Genomic DNA, 18,045 nt, shown 5'->3' on the forward strand with positions numbered 1-18,045 from the left:
AACTTTTTAAAAAGTGGTTTAGAGCTTTTTGGAGAAAGTTTCAAAAATTTTAAATGTATCCCATCTGCTGATGCTTTATTTTCCACTGGGTTATGTAGGACTTGCTTGGAGTATTTGTGGTAAAGGAGAAAAACCATGGGCTTTGAAGAGTCATGCCAACCTATGATGTACCAAAAGCACTCTGTTAAAGGCAGAATTACAGCAGAGGTTGAAAATGGCCAGGATGGGCCAAGGACTAAATTTAATTGTAGGCAAGGTGTTAGCATGTCTACAGTTAAAGAACAGTGGAATAATCCAAGGTGATAATAAAAGCCCATTCTTGTGAAAGGTAATGAATGATGCCTCCCCAGTATCACAGGCCATTGCTCATTTCAAAAGGAGAGCCTCCCCCAAGATGGAGAATTCTCCACACCATCTGGGGCAGAATCTGGTTAGAATCTGGTTGTTCTGTGCCACCACAGAAAGTCTCCACTTCCATCTATTTAGGGGATCAGAACAATCTGTCCTCAACAACAATCTTAGAAACCTGGGCAAAAGTTGCTCTAAACTGCCTATGAGACCTCGCTATCCTTAGCCCAATTTGGCCCCTTCTACCATTACAGCTCCTGTCTTCAGCTGCCTCAAAACTCTGGAATAGTTATTCCCACCCTACCTCTCTTACGTATCATCCTCTATTCCTGCAGTGCACATTCCTCTGGTCAACTATCCTCACCTATGCTATTGTCCTCACATGATGTTGGGCTCTCTGATCACTGAATTTTCCCACTATCTCTCCCTTTTCTCCCTTTCCCCAGAGCCTTCTGGAACACCTTTGTCATTGAACACATACTCCTCTGCTTTCTCATATTTTTATAAGCCCACCCCCATCTTCATTTTCTTGTCTTCACTAAATCTCATTTTTCAGAAAGATGCCCTGGAACCTTCTCGAATGAAAATTCCACATTCTTGTACATCCACCATTGTGGTCCCCATAAGTAATGTCTGCATTGTCACTGATACTTTGCCTCTTCCAAACCACTGCTTTTCACTCTTGCTCAAAAAGCCCTTCTCCTTTGAGTTTCAGGTCATTCTGATTAAAGTCTTCCTGTCCACTCCCTCTTCTGTCACTATGGACACTTCAGTATCTGCATTGACAAACACAGAAGAACCTAGCTTCAAGATGCTTGGCCTCGGGGCGCCTGGGTGGCGCAGTCGGTTAAGCGTCCGACTTCAGCCAGGTCACGATCTCGCGGTCCGGGAGTTCGAGCCCCGCATCAGGCTCTGGGCTGATGGCTCAGAGCCTGGAGCCTGTTTCCGATTCTGTGTCTCCCTCTCTCTCTGCCCCTTCCCCCGTTCATGCTCTGTCTCTCTCTGTCCCAAAAATAAATAAACGTTGAAAAAAAAAAAAAAAAAAAGATGCTTGGCCTCAATTCCAAAATATCCTAGAACTTATTCTGGACCTTATCATTATCCTAAATTGTCCTAGCTCTGGACTCTGAATACCAGTTTACCATTCTCTGGCCACAACATCTTATCACCACATGTCTCAGGATCCTTAGTTCTCAAAGCACCTAGTTCTCTAGTCTTTTGTCCATTCTTTTTCCTCCTAGGTACTTACCAACATTATACCTTTATTTTCTTCTCCTTGCATCTTAGACCTCATAATGTATAACTTTAAGGACCCTTGCAACCATCTTCAAAACACGTAGTCTCCTTTCTTTCTGCCATACTGGCATAGCAAAGCTTCAGTCTTGGATTAACCCAACTATTTGTTTTTCTTGATCTGGGCTGCTGAGTCTTGACTGAGAAAACAGACAACCTAACTATGCAAATAGGTGGCCCTAAGCAATCCTTTGATGTGTACTTAGTGGCTTTCTTAAGTGGTGATTACAAAACATTACTCTTCTTCTCAAAGCCCCACTTCATTGATCTTCCTCCTCTCCTTGCCACCTCCACACAGACACAACACTTCTCCCTCTCTCTTCCCTAGTAAATGCTTTGCCTTGCTGCTCGTTTGCTCTTAAATCACTGTAATTTGTTTTTGCATGCACTCTTGAAATAAAAATCCTCTGGCCAAAATTATCAGTGACTTCCTAAAGGTCTAACTGTATGGACTTTTTCTAAATATTCACCTAATTGTTGTCCTCTCTTGCATTGGATACTGTCCTCCATTCCACTGCTCTACTCTGGCTTTCTCTCTCTACCTGTGCTCCCTGGCAAGCTCACCCACTTCCTTGGGTTTAACTGGAATTATATTCTTGATCTCCAGATCTGTACCACCAGGCCACCTCTTTCTACTTAGCTCCAGAGACCTAGACACAAAATAGCCTTCTTCATGGTTTTCCTGGAATTCCTAGGGGAAGCTTGAACTCAATCCAACTCCAACTGAACAAATCCCCCTTCCTTCATAGCTCTTACTGCTAGGTTCTCTATCTCACTAAATGATGTCATTCTTGAGACTAAGCCAGAAACCCTAGCGTGACCTGTTAGCTTCTCCGTCTTAAATCCTCTTCCACTTCCCCACCACCATCCTCTGCCCCACCTGACTTCTGCCCAAGTTCTTCTGATTTTACCTTTTTAAAGTCTCATCCTGACTATCTTCTCCATTCCAACTGCTACTGTATTAGCTAGTGTGCTCTCACCTCCCATCTTTATATTTTTGCTTGAGAGCTCTGACTGAAACATGTCAGATCATGGTACCACCCTGAACATGGAGTATAAGTCCTCCAAGATCTATACTACTGTCTCTCTCTTTAGACCCATCTGTTCTGCTTCTTGCCTCCTGCCTCTCACCCTACGGTCAGCCATATTAAACTACCTGCTGTGCCTGGAACTGTCCACGCTGAGTCTCAGTTTCGAGTGCCATTCTTCTCCTTCACAGCCCCCTGCTCCCATCTGCCCAGCAAATATCTGCTCACATTTCAGGTCTCAGTTCAACCTTCCCATTCTTTGCAGGGCTTCATCTGTTGTGGCCCCCACGCTCACCCTAGGAAGAACCGACCACTTTTCTTTTGGGACTCCATCTCCACATACATAGTGTCAATGTCAGTTTGCCTTTCTTGGCCTGTAAATTCCTTAAAGACAATATCTCTGCCATGTGCATCTCTTTACCTTGGTGTCCAGCTCATAGTAGGATCAAAAATAAATATCCATTGAATGGATTAAAAATGGGGCCCAACCTGTGGGCAAAGGCTAAATGAATATTATGATAGAGGAGCAAATGTTGATCGCTATAGCGTACTGAATCATCACAAAGGCCTGTCTGCTGTTTGTAAACTCACTAAGTCTCAGTTTGCATTAGCAAACAAGTCGGGTGGATATTCTCTAGAATGTAAGCTGACTTTCAGGGGCAGAGAAAGGGGGGTGGTGCCTCCGATTGGCTTGCTTCCTTAACAATCTGCGAAAACAAAACCCAGCAAAACAATTCCCCCTTTCCCAAAAGTTGGCATTGGCTCAAGTTTTTCTTTTCTGAAATACTTTCTTTGGTCAGGCAGCACTCCCCACGCTATAGCTGTTAGGCATTAGTGTGCTCTGAATCCATTAGAGAAGGTCAGTCCTGAATACCAAACAGATGCAGAGCCCTGAGTTTCCAAAACTGGAGTCCAAGGATCGAAATGCATAACAATAGCCATGTTCTCTGTTCATGCTGTTCTAAGATTTGCCACAAGCAGGCATTTTTCCACACTGGAAGTGAGGAACACATCATTTGAGACAGAAAAGTAATACAAAGAAGTGTTTTAGAAAAAATGACCCCATGCATTAAGTAGATTGGATAGTTAATTTAGGCCAAGAGGAACAGCCAAATAATATTAAGTTGTTACGGTAAAAAGTAAGTTTTGGACATTTTGCTTTCACGTTACTACCCAAACTTATAAAAATACTCAGAGCAGCAGAAAGAAGGGCTAAATTTAGACCCTGATTTAATGCATTCAAGAGCATGATTCATTTTCCCCCTGCCCTGGTAGTCTGGGAAATCTGTGTGTGTGGCAGGCAACACAAGGATGCCTTGTAAATAAAGGGAAATTTCATTCATCCAGAGGCTCAAGGAAGCTAGAGACACCCCATCTTCTCTGCCAACAAAGGTATATTTCTAGGTACTTCACACCATGGAACCAGATATTGCAACTGGTGAGAGTCCACCTAATTTTAGCTTTGCCCTGGCCTTGGCATGAATGTGCTGTTGCTTCTTTTCTCTAAGTGGCTTTTCCCCCCTGTCAGGCTCCAGGGGGATCCTGACCAGCTCTCAGATGCCACGCAACATGGGTCACCTTAATGACACACTTATAAGGATGTCATCATTTGGTAGCAATACTTTTAGCAAGCTGGGGCCCAAGTCACTGAATGGTAGCCCATACATTGGGTCTTACAGAGCTAGTACTATATATAACGTCAATAGCTAAGATGATCTGGGGTCGTTTGAAAAATAACCACAAGCCCAAACTAAACCAAGCCAACAACAGTGAGTTCAATTCTTATCAGTTCATCAGGGTGCAGGGCAAAACGTCCAGAGAGAGCAGACCATCACTGTCCCTTCCCCAGTTTGTTTCACTATCTGCTGCTGCCAATCACGATCTTGCATTTGCATCTGTTCCTGACACAAAGCAAATATTTTAGCCTCTACAGATAATCGAGATTAATGCCAGACTGTCATTTGTGTTAATCTAACCTAGTTTAGAGGCGAAAACCACCTAAATTATTTTGTGATTTTACAGTGACTCCATTCTTTCTTATTTCTTTTGCTTTTAGTCTTTGAGCACATTTGGAAAGTAACCTTAGAAGTCTCATCTCAGCTGTTTTCACCTTATTGAAAGTTTCTGGGCTTAGGATAAACTATAAGAAAAATAAAAGGAATGCATGTAAAAAATCTGTAGTTCAGTAACATTGCCTCCCGGAAGTGAGGGCATTAAAGCTGTCCTCCCTTCTGAGATATAAGAAAGACAGTAATAACCCACCCCTTGGGGCCCATTATACATCCATATACAATTATACCAGGAAAGATCATTTCCCCAAACATGAAATGGGTTCAGCAGTTTTGCAGTTAAAAACAGAGTTAGAGATGGAACACGTGCATCACATTAGACATGAGTCGCTCTGAGAAGGTGTGTGTGTGTGAATGAGCAGCGTGGGAGAGGCCCACACAGGGGCACGTTCGCAGGATGGGACTGGCAGACCCTGGGCAGGGCCATGGGTCCAGGTGGATATGAGATCCAATCAGCCTGAACACATGCTTCACAAACCAGCCTGGACACCGCACAGAAAAGAGGCAAGACACCGTAGGGCAGCGTAAATGGTTTGTACCTTTCTCAAATGGCTTGGTTCTTAGGTCTCCTGGGCAATTCCGAATGACCAGGTGGGGCAGTCACCCAATGCCCCTTGGGCTTGTCCAGTACCATAACATGAAAATCAAATTATTTTAAAAATAGGGATGTTCTGTGACCTTGGCCACATGGAATGGCCAATTTGGGGGTCATTTGAGAAAGGACAAATACTCGTTAGCACTCTAAACAGCAAACTGGCTGATTTAGCTTAGAACAGTTGGCTACCATTGCAGCCAATTTTGGAATGTCAAAAAAGAAGGTAAGTCAGGGAAGGGTGTCATGAAGTTTGCATCCATCCAAGGCTGGGTAACTTAGATATTGAGATTTGGGGTAGAAATTGATTCTCACACATCTAGAGCACCACAGATCTAATGAACAACGAGGGACATCTATTTTCATACTTCACTCACACAAAACACCTCTCTTCCATCTCTGGGGTGGGGGGGTGGGTGTTCCAGTTCTAAACTACAATCAGCCCTTCTTTTAGAATAACAATAATAAATCCTCTTATTCAGCCAGATGGTGGTGTCTGTTGCACTAGGTTGGGCTCATAGTACAACATCAATAAATGGCCACTTGTAGAGGGACAGACAGAATCCCATTTATAAAACATACCCACACTTCCTTCCTTCTCCCATCCCAAAATGTTGCATTGTCAAAACACCCATGGGGGCTTAATCTCATTTTGGGGAAGAAAGGAAAACTAAGGAAGGCAAAATAATATATGTGGAAAGCAATTTTGGGGGGGGGGGAATAATACATTTAATCTCTGAGGAAAATGATCGTCGATGGGCTTTGAGTCGTTTTGCCTTTAGGGACCAGCTGAAAGGAGGATCCCGAAAGGGTTTTCCCCAGACCCTGGAAAGCTGTCGTGGTGAAGGCTGCACATTGCCAACTAGGAGATGGAGTTAAAAATTCTTCCTCAGTGAGTTCGGCTAAGTCTCCTGAAATGAATATTTGTTCCAATGAGGTGTTCCCAAAAGCTTTCTGGCCTCAGATAACTCATTTTAAGAAAGGTATTTGTTCAAAATCCATCACAGGAGGGAAAATGACATATTAATGTATCCTGTTGCCAATGTACACATGCTCTACACGGGCCCAGAGGGCTCAGACTCTTTGCTGCTTGCTCCTTATTTACTTGGTCTCAGCCCTACCTGGGATTGGCGGGGGTGGGAGGGGGATGCTGACTAGTCTCTGCTCCTGCTCTTAATAAACTATACTATCTGGTTATGTAACCCTAATCCATGTCCACAGTCCAGGACTCAGATGGCTGGCTTGTCAGCAAAAAATGTTTCAAAAATGTTAATTCGACAGTGTTGGAGGGATGTTATTTCTAGAGCCAAACTCCTTAGGGAAAATGGGAAGTAGGTGCTCCAGGGATCCAGTTCCTCCATACTGAAAGATACTTCTTTCCTGATGCCTTCTTCCCAAATAATGTCCCAATGCCTGGTGTGCCCTGACATTTGGTCCAAATAAAATGCTGGAACATATTCATAGGATACAACTATCTCCAAACTCTATATAAGAGGGTGTTTATTATAGAGAATCAGCCTCTATTAGGGCATGAAACATCAAAGCCTGCGGGCACTTGCTCCTCACACTGAATCATTTCATGATATAGATACTATTTTTTTACCCCTGGCATTTACAGCAAGCAACTCAGTTTACAACCTAAGGCATTTTCCATACTTCCAGGCAATGAATACTAGCTTCTTTTGAGTCTCAATAGCACATAATTTAAGACAGTGGGAAAAGGAGCTAGAGAATAGTTTCCATTGCAAGGAAAACACCATGCAGATGTTTGCCCTCTTGAATTCTGATGGCAAAATAGAGACTTGTTTATTTGTTCTGAAGTCAAATCCAAGGAATTTAGTTTTTACAGGCTGGGGGCTGGGGTAGGGGTGGGAAGTAATGACCTAATATATTAATAATATTGAAATGTTCAACACATGGCCCTAGGATTTTCAATCCCCAAATAATTTAGGGGGAACCATTTTTATAATGGTTCTTCATTAAATTTGGTACACCTGATGTCAATCTGTGTCACAGTGATGACATACCAGAAAAAACACCCAAGGACTACTTTGTTAAAATTGTATATTCACCTTCTATAATTGTTTTTTACCTCCAAGATAGCAAGCTAGGAATTGGTCCTCTATCTTGAGCCATTTATTGAGAACAAACAAATGAACTCAGAAAAGACAAGACCCAATTGAAGTTCAATACCTGACTTTGGTGTATGAGAATCATAAACTTGCTTACGGTCTATCTGGTCCGCAAACACTTCCCCATAAATCATCCAATAGGGCATGTAGAAGATGTTCTTGGCCAATTTCCATGATGGTTCTTCATTGGGAAAGAGAATGGCTTGCCTGGCGACCCCAAAACTCATCAGTACCACCAGCATAATGATGACAAAGTACATCATGTCTATCATCTGGAAGGGTGTGGAAGCAGAGGGAGAAAAAAAAGAAAATCCACATGATTGAGTGTTCCTATGATATCAACACTGATGGAAACCTTTGAAGGAGGTTCATTTTCAACACTTCTGACAAGGGATATATAGGTAGACAGCTGTGTCCAAGTAAGAAAGAGAACACTTGGTCTATTGAAACAACGTCCACAGAATTTTATCAGTAACTCAAAAGCATTTAAAAAAAAGGCATGCATAGAAAGGAAGCCCCTCACTTTCCACTGTTGTCTGTGCTACCTAGTTAAGACTAGGCATGGGAGTCACATGAAGCTCGGGTCTCTTTATGAATCCAGCTCTGTTCCTGGGAGCCAGTGTCCTCCCTGGGTCACTTTCTTCTTAGCAAAATTGAACTTGGGATGATCGAACTATTTCAAGAACTACTGCAATGTTGTAAATTCCCTAAGTTTGAGAGTTGGAATGCTCAAGAAAGTAATTACTTGCAAGCAAAGCTAGGACAGCCCACATATCCACCATCCACCTTCTTATACTTGTGGCCCCACCTCACTGCCTGATATTCTACCACAAACCAGTCTCTCAGAGAACCACTCTTTCTGTACTTAATTCTCTTGCAGCATATCCTATCAGTTATAGAGGGTGTTTTTGTCGGCAATAGAATCAGGTTGCCTAATGGCCCATTTCTGTGTCTGCTGTTGAAATGTTGGACTTTCATCTTGACATGTTTATAAAATTCTCTTGACTGCATTCAAGCACAATGTTATCTCTCGTTCCTCTTTGTTCCTTTCTTTTTTGCTTGTTTTCGTGATACATATTATCAAGGATCTGTTTCTCATATGCCAAATTACTTTCCTTTTATCACCAAAAATAGATGAGGATGTAATAACTATTATTTTGTCTGGCCAGAACCCATTGCCTCCTTCTTTTAGAAGCAGTTCCCACCCATTTTGGCCACAAATATGGTGTCTTTTCCAGGCTAGGTTAATGATGGTACCTCACCCTCTGGCAACAGTGATAGGAGGTAGGCATGTGACACAAGATGGGCCAACCAATATTCTCTCTTTGGATTTTTTCAACTGAAGCTGGGATAGAGAAACTCCCTTTCTTTCTCTGTAATGATATAAATTCAGAGTGTCTGAGGCTGAGTCCCCCACCAGTAAAACTGATCGAGAGTGAATGAAGCAGATATTCCAGACAGAGAGAGACAGCATGTTCTGAAAGTGGTTGAGAGCCTGACTGCAGTAACCCTTAAGGCCAGTTTCATCATGCCCTGCCATAAGTCAGTATATCCCTCCTGGGCTTAAGCTAGTTGGAGATTGGTTTCTATCCCTCGCACCAAACCATCTAACACAAAAGACAACCTTCTCTGGGATATCAAACTTCCTGAAGGGATACCCACCCACAAAGAAAGAATAATGAAAATTCTATCATTGATAATGAAGGCTTTAAATTAGCTTTAAAATTTTATTTTAAAACAATATTCCATGGTGCCTGTTATTAGAATTAAAACACAATAGCCTTCTGCTTTGCCTTAGGACACTGAGGGCTCAAAATATTTTTGGCCAATTAATCAACTGTCAAGGCAACTTCTGAATCCATCTTTCAAGTATCATCTGACTTTGAAACTAAGTAAGAATTTCTCAAAAAGTTGATGTTCATTCATATTTGTTCACTGTTTTTAAAGATACATGCTACTTAATTAGTTATTCCTTTCACAGCTTAGTGGCCTCAGGACTCTCTTACAAGTGAACAAGCCAGCTGTGTCGAAACAGTTTTATAGGAAACATAGGCCTGTTTCCCATCCTCTATTTTGTAAAATTATTTCATCATTTATTTACCAAACGTTCCATCAATGAAAAAACACTAATGGCTCCACTAATGGGTGGGGAGAGGAAGGTGGGTACTCATGAGATTTAGGAGCTAGTCTGACCCAAGAAAACTCAGCCAGTACACACAGCAACTGTTCTAATTCAATTTCTCAGGACTGTTTTCATTCAAATTGACTGTGCTACCTACCTGAAGGGCCAAAACAATCTAAGACAAGAAACATTCTTCCCACTCAACTTGATCTATTTCACAAAAGTCTTCCACACAAATACTGAAATCTGATAGAGCACAATGCAGAAGTAGAACATTATTAGTAAAAACCAGGGCTGGGTACCTCTGTTTTTACAGTTAAATTGTCCAGTCAGTTCAATATTAAGAGACCTGATTCTGTCTCACTCTTGTAAATATCTGTAGGTTGTGTTCTATACAGGTGAGTACATATGGTGGTGGTTATGCACGTTTTCAGGTGTTTGACCACCTGAGTTTTCATATTGCCTCTGCTAGTAAAAATAGCTTAGGTGGACATGTGCAAGTTGCTCAATCTTGGTTTTCTTTTCCTTTTTTTTTTTTCAAAATGGGGATAATGAAAATCACCATGCATATTAATTTCATAAGGCTTAAATGAGACAATATGTGAAACAATGTGGGTAGGTCTCAGTAAATGTTAATGCATTGCTATTAGAATTGGAAGGTCAGGTTGTGAAGTCTGATTGGGTAAGAGCTGGTATCTTGCCTTTGTTTTTTGCCTGGTTTCTGGTTACTCTGTTGCTAAACAAAGATACTAAAACCCATTTCATGGGGTTGTAGTGATGATATGTCTGACATGGTATTTGGCACAGAGTAAATGATAGTTACTATAATTCTTGTTTTTATTCTGCATTATACAAGTGAGTTTAGTACTAGGCTTAGAGAATTGCATTGGGAAGTGGAATATAAAGAAAAGGGGTCAGGATTCCAGGATCCTGGATTTAAAGATCAGTTGGGATCTTACTTTTTTAATTTTTTTGGTCGAGAGAGAGAGAGAGAGAGAGAGAGAGAGAGAGAGAGAGAGAGAGAGAGAGAGAATCCTAAGCAGGCTCCACACTCAGCACACAGCCTGATGCAGGCTTGATTCCATGACCCTGGGATCATGACCTGAGCCAAAAATCAAGAGTTGGACTTTCAAACGACTGAGACACCCAGGTGCCTGAATCATACTTGATCTATGTATTGTGTCCAGGTATCTTATCAGATGTCTGTCCCTAGACCACAGGGTATAGTGAGTTCCTTGGTTGTTTAGTACTGAAGAGGGACTCTGTAATGTTGAGGGGCTTTCAGAATAATCACATGTGGGCATATTTTATTAAGCTTCCCACCTGGCAGTCCATCTAACTCACTGATAAATTCTATAGGCATATTTTACCTACCTTCTGGATCAGAGACTCAATTATTTAACTAATTATCTTAAAAGCCCCATGAAGAGAACAAAGCCACCAAATATACTCATTTTCTACTTATTTTTGACTTATAAGTGGAATCATTCATAAGTTGGAAGGCAGAGAAAATGCAGTCCATCTCGCTCACTCGCTCCATAGTAAGGTTTCATTCTAGTCAAAATTGGGGATAATTATACCATTATTAAAATAACAGACGTAGATTTTAAAATAAGCTTGCTGGTTTAGTGTGACTTTAGTTATTTCAACTATTTAAATGCCACCCAACCTTTTAAAGTGATATATTTGGTTTGTTTGAGACTTCAGATCTTATTTAATGAAACAAAACAACAAGGCAACGATCAATTAGAAAAACAAGCAATCAGATTACGTAACCGTCTGCTGTGGTGCTTCTCAACAGAGGGCAATTGTATCCCCAGGGGACATGTGGCAATGTCTGGAGATGTTTTTGTTGTCATAAGCATATGTGTGTGTGCGTGTGTGTGCGCACGCACACGTGCACGCCCACACTACTGGCATTAGTGGGTAGAAGCCAGTGATGCTGCTAAATATTGTATGATGCACAGCATGGCCCCCACAACAAAGAATTATCTAGTCTGAAATACCAATGGTATCAAGGTTGAGAAAACTTGGCCTAATTTTGCGGCTGTTGTAACTCTTCACTTTCATTGGGTCCACTTGATTATACATTTGAGAATCTCATGGAAGCTTGTCTTCTCTGTCCAGAAAATTCATACACCCACATATTTTTATATACAAATTAGGTGGAGGGTCCACTGATCCTTTCTCTTAAATCTTTCCCACTGGCTCTAAATTGAGATTCTCTGCTTTTAGACATAAGAATCTTTACCACAATCTCAAATTCATTACTAAAAGAACAGAGAAGATTATATAACAGGTTGTGCAATAGAGTAAGATACACATTCCCCCCCCCCCCCCAGTCAAAAATCCCAATTGAACTGGGATTCAGTTTTGGGTAAATAATTCAAGCTTGTTGAATTAAAGTTCTTCCTCTCTAGAATGGGCTTGGTGATATCTCCCCTAAGCAATACTGGTGTTATAGGTCTCAAGCTTTTGTATAAAAGGGTTAGGAATAGAGTGGAATGACCGTGCTCACCAATATCTCACCCCCTCCCCACTTTTTATTGTACTTTCATAAAGAAGGCACACATAAACATAACAGATGCAATTTTATCAACTACCTGCTATGAGCCAGACCCTATCAGCTACTTGGCATGTGTTATTTCTAATCATCACAAAAGCCCTGCAAGATATAACCTTGCATTTATTATAATTACTTTAAATGAGTAAACTGGGTCTTAAGGAGGTTAAATACATTTCTCAAGGTCTCATAACTCCTACCTTTTGGATTCAAATTCTCCTTCCCTTTACATGTGTTTATCAGCGCTTTTGTAGGAAGAGTCTTGGTTATTTAAGATTCGTTTCAGTAGAGTGACACGTGCACCCACACACTAATAATAATGATAAACACAGATCTGCTGACTGAAAGGTCAGCTGTGATGATGTATATAGTGAAACTTGAGGGAGGATGATAAAGGACAGCTATTGACCAATTGTTAGTTTTTGACAGCCCACAAGTGGAAGTAGACTGGAGGTTATTAGAACAGAGTTTTTCAGGAAGAGGCGTTTACCATGGTAGGATGGAGGTATTTGGCTTTTCCACATATGCCCTGTGAAGGTGAAGTAAGGGTCACACTTTGAAAAGTGGGGTAATTGATAAGAAGCACCTAGGTTCTGAGCAGAGGGCTCTAATTCTTCTTCTAGTGAGTCTGGAGCAGGAGCTGATATATTTGTGCACTCCTAGGGTTCACACTACTGCTGTCCTCCTAGGGCTGAGTCTTTACAGAGAGAGTCCGGAAACCAGGGTGGTCAAGGAACAAGTCCACAGCCATTTGTGGGAAAGCATATTAGTTTGCCACTTGGGATTCTTTTTTTTTAAATTTTTTAAGTTTTTTTTTTAAATGTTTATTCATTTTTGAGAAAGAGAGAGCACAAGTGGGGGAGGGGCAGAGAGAGAGGGAGACACAGAATCCGAAGCAAGCTCCCAGCTTCGAGCTGTCAGCACTGAGCCTGATGCGGGGCTTGAACACATGAACCATATCATGACCTGAGCCAAAGTCAGACGCTTAACTGACTGAGCCACCCAGACGCCCTCTGGGATTCTTTTTTAAAGAATAGGTAGGGGCATCATTCTGGAACCCAGGTTTTAACTCTCCATTTTCCAGTAGTGTAACAAAATACATGATATATGGATAGAACGTAATATCCAAATAAAATTCAACCTAACTCAACTAAAATAGACTGTACTTCCTTCCCTTTGTGTAGGGAAAGGAATTTTTCAAGGACTTTTTAGGAAAAAAAAAAGAAGAAGAAACGTTAAGATTTAAAAATCTTTTAAAGATTTGGAGTGGAGACCCACTCTTCCTCCAAGATCCAGCTAAAATGTAACCTCCACACGAAGCCGTCCCTGACCTACGTTGTCTTTTCTATGCTCCTTTATACACATCTCTCTAACAGCATTCGCACACTGTATGGTAATTGCTTCTTTCTCATCTTCAATCTCACGGAATGAGCACCTTTAAATACCCAACTCCTACTCCGGTGCTTAGCCCAAAAGAGCTGATCTGTGTATGTTTTTCAGTAAGTAAATGGGTGAGTGATCGTTAATTTTCCAGTGATGTATACAGATGTAGTCAAACTCCCAAACGCTCAAAAGGAATTAAAAATCAAAACACCCCCAGGGCCATCTCAGACCATCACAGCAGGCCCAAATGAATGATTTTCCTCTTCCTATTACTGCCACTTCTCCTCTGCATATTTATAACACAGAATCAGAGAACCCTGCTTACCATTTTTCCAATCATCATTACGTATGGGCCCAAATACTTGTTCACGCCGAAGATGTCTAGTAGACGGATGTACCAATAAATGATGTTCACACAATAGATGACCCTCCCATCACTCCTGAAGGGCTGGTCTTGGAGACGAAGGATCATTCCCACAGAGAACAAAAGGATGGCTATTAGGTCTGTGACATTCCAGTACTCCTGCAGCCACACCTTTACTTTCTGTAGCAACTTCCCTGGCTCTGACATCAGGATCTAAAAGACAGGAAAAGAGGGCGGGGTTAGGTCTGGTTTCAGTCCACATTTTAGGTCCAGTTGGAAAACGCTTGGTCTGTTAGTTGACATCAGTAGCTTGTTTTGTTTACCTGTGTTTACTTGAATATTTGCATGCTATGAATATACCACCGAGCTAAGCTCAGACCAGGAAGATACAAGCGTTCCAGAGGCAAACAGAAGCAAGAAGTTTGATCCTTTGGGTTGCCTTACTATCCTAAGATACCCATTAGGGTTTTGCTCTGAAATGACAGATTCCTGATACACTGCAAATATCTGAAATTCCACTCCATCTCAGTAAAGAGTGCCACCATATTGAGTTACTCAGACCACCAGGGAGGACTCCTTCATTCTTCTCATCGCATCCATATAATCTGCATCAATATCACCTCTATTTCTAAATACAATCTGATCCAACCACTGCTCACCACCACCCGCTGTTGCCATCGTACTCTCAGTCCTACCACATCACCTAGATGATTGCAACAGCCTTCTGACTGGTATTCCTGCCACCATCGGTGTCTACTCTCCCTCAACCCATTCTCTAACTAGCACACAGAATGATCTTTAAAAACTGAAGCCGTGATCTGGGTGGTGATTACACACAGTTGTATGGGTAAACAGAATGAGTTTATTTTCTTATAAATAAGAATGAGTTTATTATTTTCCTATGAGTTGTTTATTTTCTTCCAGGTAAATTATACCACAATCTAAAAAAGAGAGCGATTTGAGAGATGTATGAACAACAACAACAACAAAAACTAAAGCAAATTGTGATAAATGAATATTTCAATCTCCCGATGGCTTCCAATACACACAGAGAAAGACCCAAACTCCTTACGGTGGCTTCATTTCACAGCCCACCACATTCCCCCCATTCCACACCTACGGACATAGCGGCTCATTATATGCTCGGGACATTTGCACTTGTTCCTTCTGGTGGGCATTTTCTTCTCCCAGAATTTTACATGTTTTGCTCCTCCTCATCCTCAAGGTCTCTGCTCTAATTTCCCTTTCTTAGGAAGATCTTCCTTGACTATCCTACCTGCAGGGGCCTCCACATCCCTGTCACTTGCTAATGTATTACCCTATCTTCGGTTTTGAAGAGTTTGTCACTCTATGAAGTTAACTTCTGTATGCAGGTAAACATGTTGTCTGTGTTGGTCTACCCACCTATCATCTCTACTAGACTGTAACTCTGAGGCACACCCTTTGGGCCCCAGGGCCTGTTACATAACAGATTCTCAATTAAATGTTTGTTGACTGACTGCTACATATCATTAGGTACTGGGTAGGGCTCTGACTTACCTCAAATCTAGAGGGGCCTTTTTGCTGCCACACAGAGGCTCTATGAAACGCATAGTTGGAGAGTGGGTCCCACTGGTCCGACACCACAGCTTGTCCCCGGATGTGAGGAGCCAGGGAGGCTGGCCTATAGAGGCTGCGTAGCTGGGTCTTTGGGTTTACCCGGAGACTTCAATCTCTTTGAGCCATCACCCAACTCGGAATCTCCTCTCAAAAGAGAGGAAAGCAAAGACAGGGGACAGGGTCTAATCTGCAGCTGTTTATTTGCATCCTCTTGTCCCCTTTAATGGTTTGCCGTGACCTGAAATACTTAAGGAAGGGAGGTCTTAGTAAGTCAGGACGAGGGCTTGGAATGCTGTGCGAGATGCCAGAGCCAGCTGGTAGCCTCATTCTTCCTCCTCTGTAGGGCTACACTCACCCCTAAACCCCAGGCCAGGGTTTCTTGAGCGGGCATCAGAATCACCTAGGGGCTGGTGAAAACACGATGGCCGCGCCCTACGCCTGGAGTTTCTGCTCCAGTAATGCCTGCTGTGAGGCTGGAGAGTTTACATTCCTAACAAGTTCTCAGGGCAAGCTGGGGTCCACAGGTTGAGAGAAGCACTGTCCTCCCCGTCAGGGACTCCTGCAGCTGACGTCGTCCTGGCGGTTTCTCACACCGCTGCGTCTTAGCTAGGGAAAACTCCCTGCGTGTGGGCAGGGGGGCGGAGGGGAAATGCCTTGGAGTTTTTCTACCCCTGCGTCCACTTTCCTACAACTGGTCAACAGAGATTGATAGCATCAGTTTCTAAACTGTGGAAATATTTCTGTGAAATCCCAACGTAAGAAAAAAAAGGTGGGGGGGAGGTCAAAGGCTGAGAGGCTAGGGTGAAGCAGGAACGCAGGTACCCGGGCCCTAAAGCTTCTCCCACCGGCTCTGGGCCAGCCGCGACCCTCTGCTCTGAGGGGGCGTGGCCGCAGAGTGGGCGCGACCGCAGGAGTGGGCGTGCCCTCGCGCCGCGGCCAGGTCTGGCCCTCGCGGGGTTGCCGGGAGGAGGGTCCGGGCGGGAGAACGTCCGCCCACGCACGGTGTAAACAGTTCCGGTCGCTTGAGGGATCCCCGCGGCTTGTTTTGGTGACTGCGCGCGGAAGTATGTGGTGCTGGGAATGGGAGGGCCGCCTGTGAAACCACAAAGCCCCGCTCGTATATCCCTGAAGGCCAGGAAGCCTACGGAGATTTCCACGTGTCCGGGATCTTGCGTGCCTGCGCCCTACGCCAACGCGGAGGCGGGACCTGTGGGGTCCGCAGCCCCTGGGCGGTTGAGCTTCCTCAGCGGGTCCGGGACCTGGGGTGGGGGTGTGGGGTGCGGCCAAGCCAGGCTGACAAGGAAAAGATCGCCCACGAAGGCGGTGGGGGCCTCCCCGCGCGGCCTCCTCCGGAGCCAGGACTCCTGGGATGACCCCCTGCTGACCCGACCCTGCAGAGCCCGGGCCACTGTTACATGCCGCCTCAGGAGAAATGGATATCCAGGCCGGGAGGTTCCTGGCAGCCCGCCTGCTTGGCAGCCTCTTCCAGAACAGTCCACGGAGTACAGGCTGCTCCCTGTCTTCTTCCAGCCTCGTCCCTGGAGGGATTCCAGTCTCCCTGCGCGAGTCTTTCCCTTTTCTGCTTATCATGGGGAAGTAATATGCATCTGGGCGTTAAATCACAGGAGAGGAGCTAGCACTGAACAGCACCAGAGCCCTTAGCGGTAGCAGGCCTCCGTTGTCAGAGCGCTACACAAAGAGCACTGCAAATTTATTACAGCTTTTTCAGTTTACCAATGGGAAATCACAGCCGTGCTCAGGAAGTAGAAGGCATTGTGAATGGGGAGGCCGAACAGTACACAACTAGTTAGAACAAGGCCAGGCAGGGCATCCATTAAAAAGAATATCCAGCTTTTTATAAAAAGGGACTAGTGCACACCTCCAAACTCTCAGCATGGGGACATGCTGATTAGAATTTAAGTGTCCCCGAAGCAGTTTAAAAACCCCAAAGAAGGGCTCTGAATGTATTTTAAGAGATTTTTTTAAATGATCCCAGTATGACGGCATCTAATAGATACTGCATCCTTTTCTCTGAAAGAGAACTAAAACCTAAGAGACTAAGGGTATTTTAACCTGTTGGTAATGAAGGCAAGGGTGAATTTGTGGATTTGTAGGAATCCATTTTTGTATGGATCCCGATGTATTTTCTCACTCACTGTAGCTTTGGGAGTAGGATTGTTCGAGAGCTCTTGAAGGTGCAGTGGACTTGACAGAGAGTAATTCTTCCAGAAAAGACCTGCCCTGATGACTGTAGTTCCAGGGGGAAATGCAGAAGAATCATCACACAAGCGTGCCTTCCCTACAGCGTAGGGAATGGGTTGGTGGAGCGCGTTGAGCAGAGTTGCAGAGCCCTCTGGTGGACGTTCGCTTGACCACATTCATTTTAGCAGCTCAGACTGGGAAGGCCCCTGACTCTGGCTTTGAACTTCAAGCAAGTCATATGGGGGGGTGGGGTTAACAAGGTGGGGATGTGGGGCGTAGAGAGGGGCCCACACCCCCAACCCGAAGGACAAGAAATATATTCAGCCCACCTCAGTGATTCCTAGGGTTGG

At 43.5% G+C, this 18,045-nt stretch overlaps 1 protein-coding gene and 1 long non-coding RNA gene across 10 annotated transcripts in view; one reads left to right on the plus strand and one right to left on the minus strand.

Moving 5' to 3' along the window:
* The window catches only part of TRPM3 (transient receptor potential cation channel subfamily M member 3), an 803,813-nt gene that overhangs the window by 48,863 nt on the left and 736,905 nt on the right, over window positions 1-18,045 (minus strand). For all 8 annotated transcript variants that reach the window (XM_086684995.1, XM_086684993.1, XM_086684999.1 and 5 more), the window contains 2 exons: window positions 13,856-14,107; window positions 7,560-7,734 (listed from right to left, as the gene is read on the minus strand). In XM_086684995.1, the coding sequence (XP_086541121.1) occupies window positions 7,560-7,734; window positions 13,856-14,107 (427 nt within the window). The remainder of the gene's footprint in view (window positions 1-7,559; window positions 7,735-13,855; window positions 14,108-18,045) is intronic.
* The window catches only part of LOC147574721 (uncharacterized), a 30,209-nt gene that overhangs the window by 2,589 nt on the left and 9,575 nt on the right, over window positions 1-18,045 (plus strand). The gene's annotated exons all lie outside the window — the stretch shown is intronic.

Source organism: Puma concolor, chromosome D4, assembly GCF_028749965.1.
Source record: "Puma concolor isolate L17-30 chromosome D4, mPumCon1.1.hap2, whole genome shotgun sequence".
NCBI classification, from domain to species: Eukaryota; Metazoa; Chordata; class Mammalia; order Carnivora; family Felidae; genus Puma; species Puma concolor.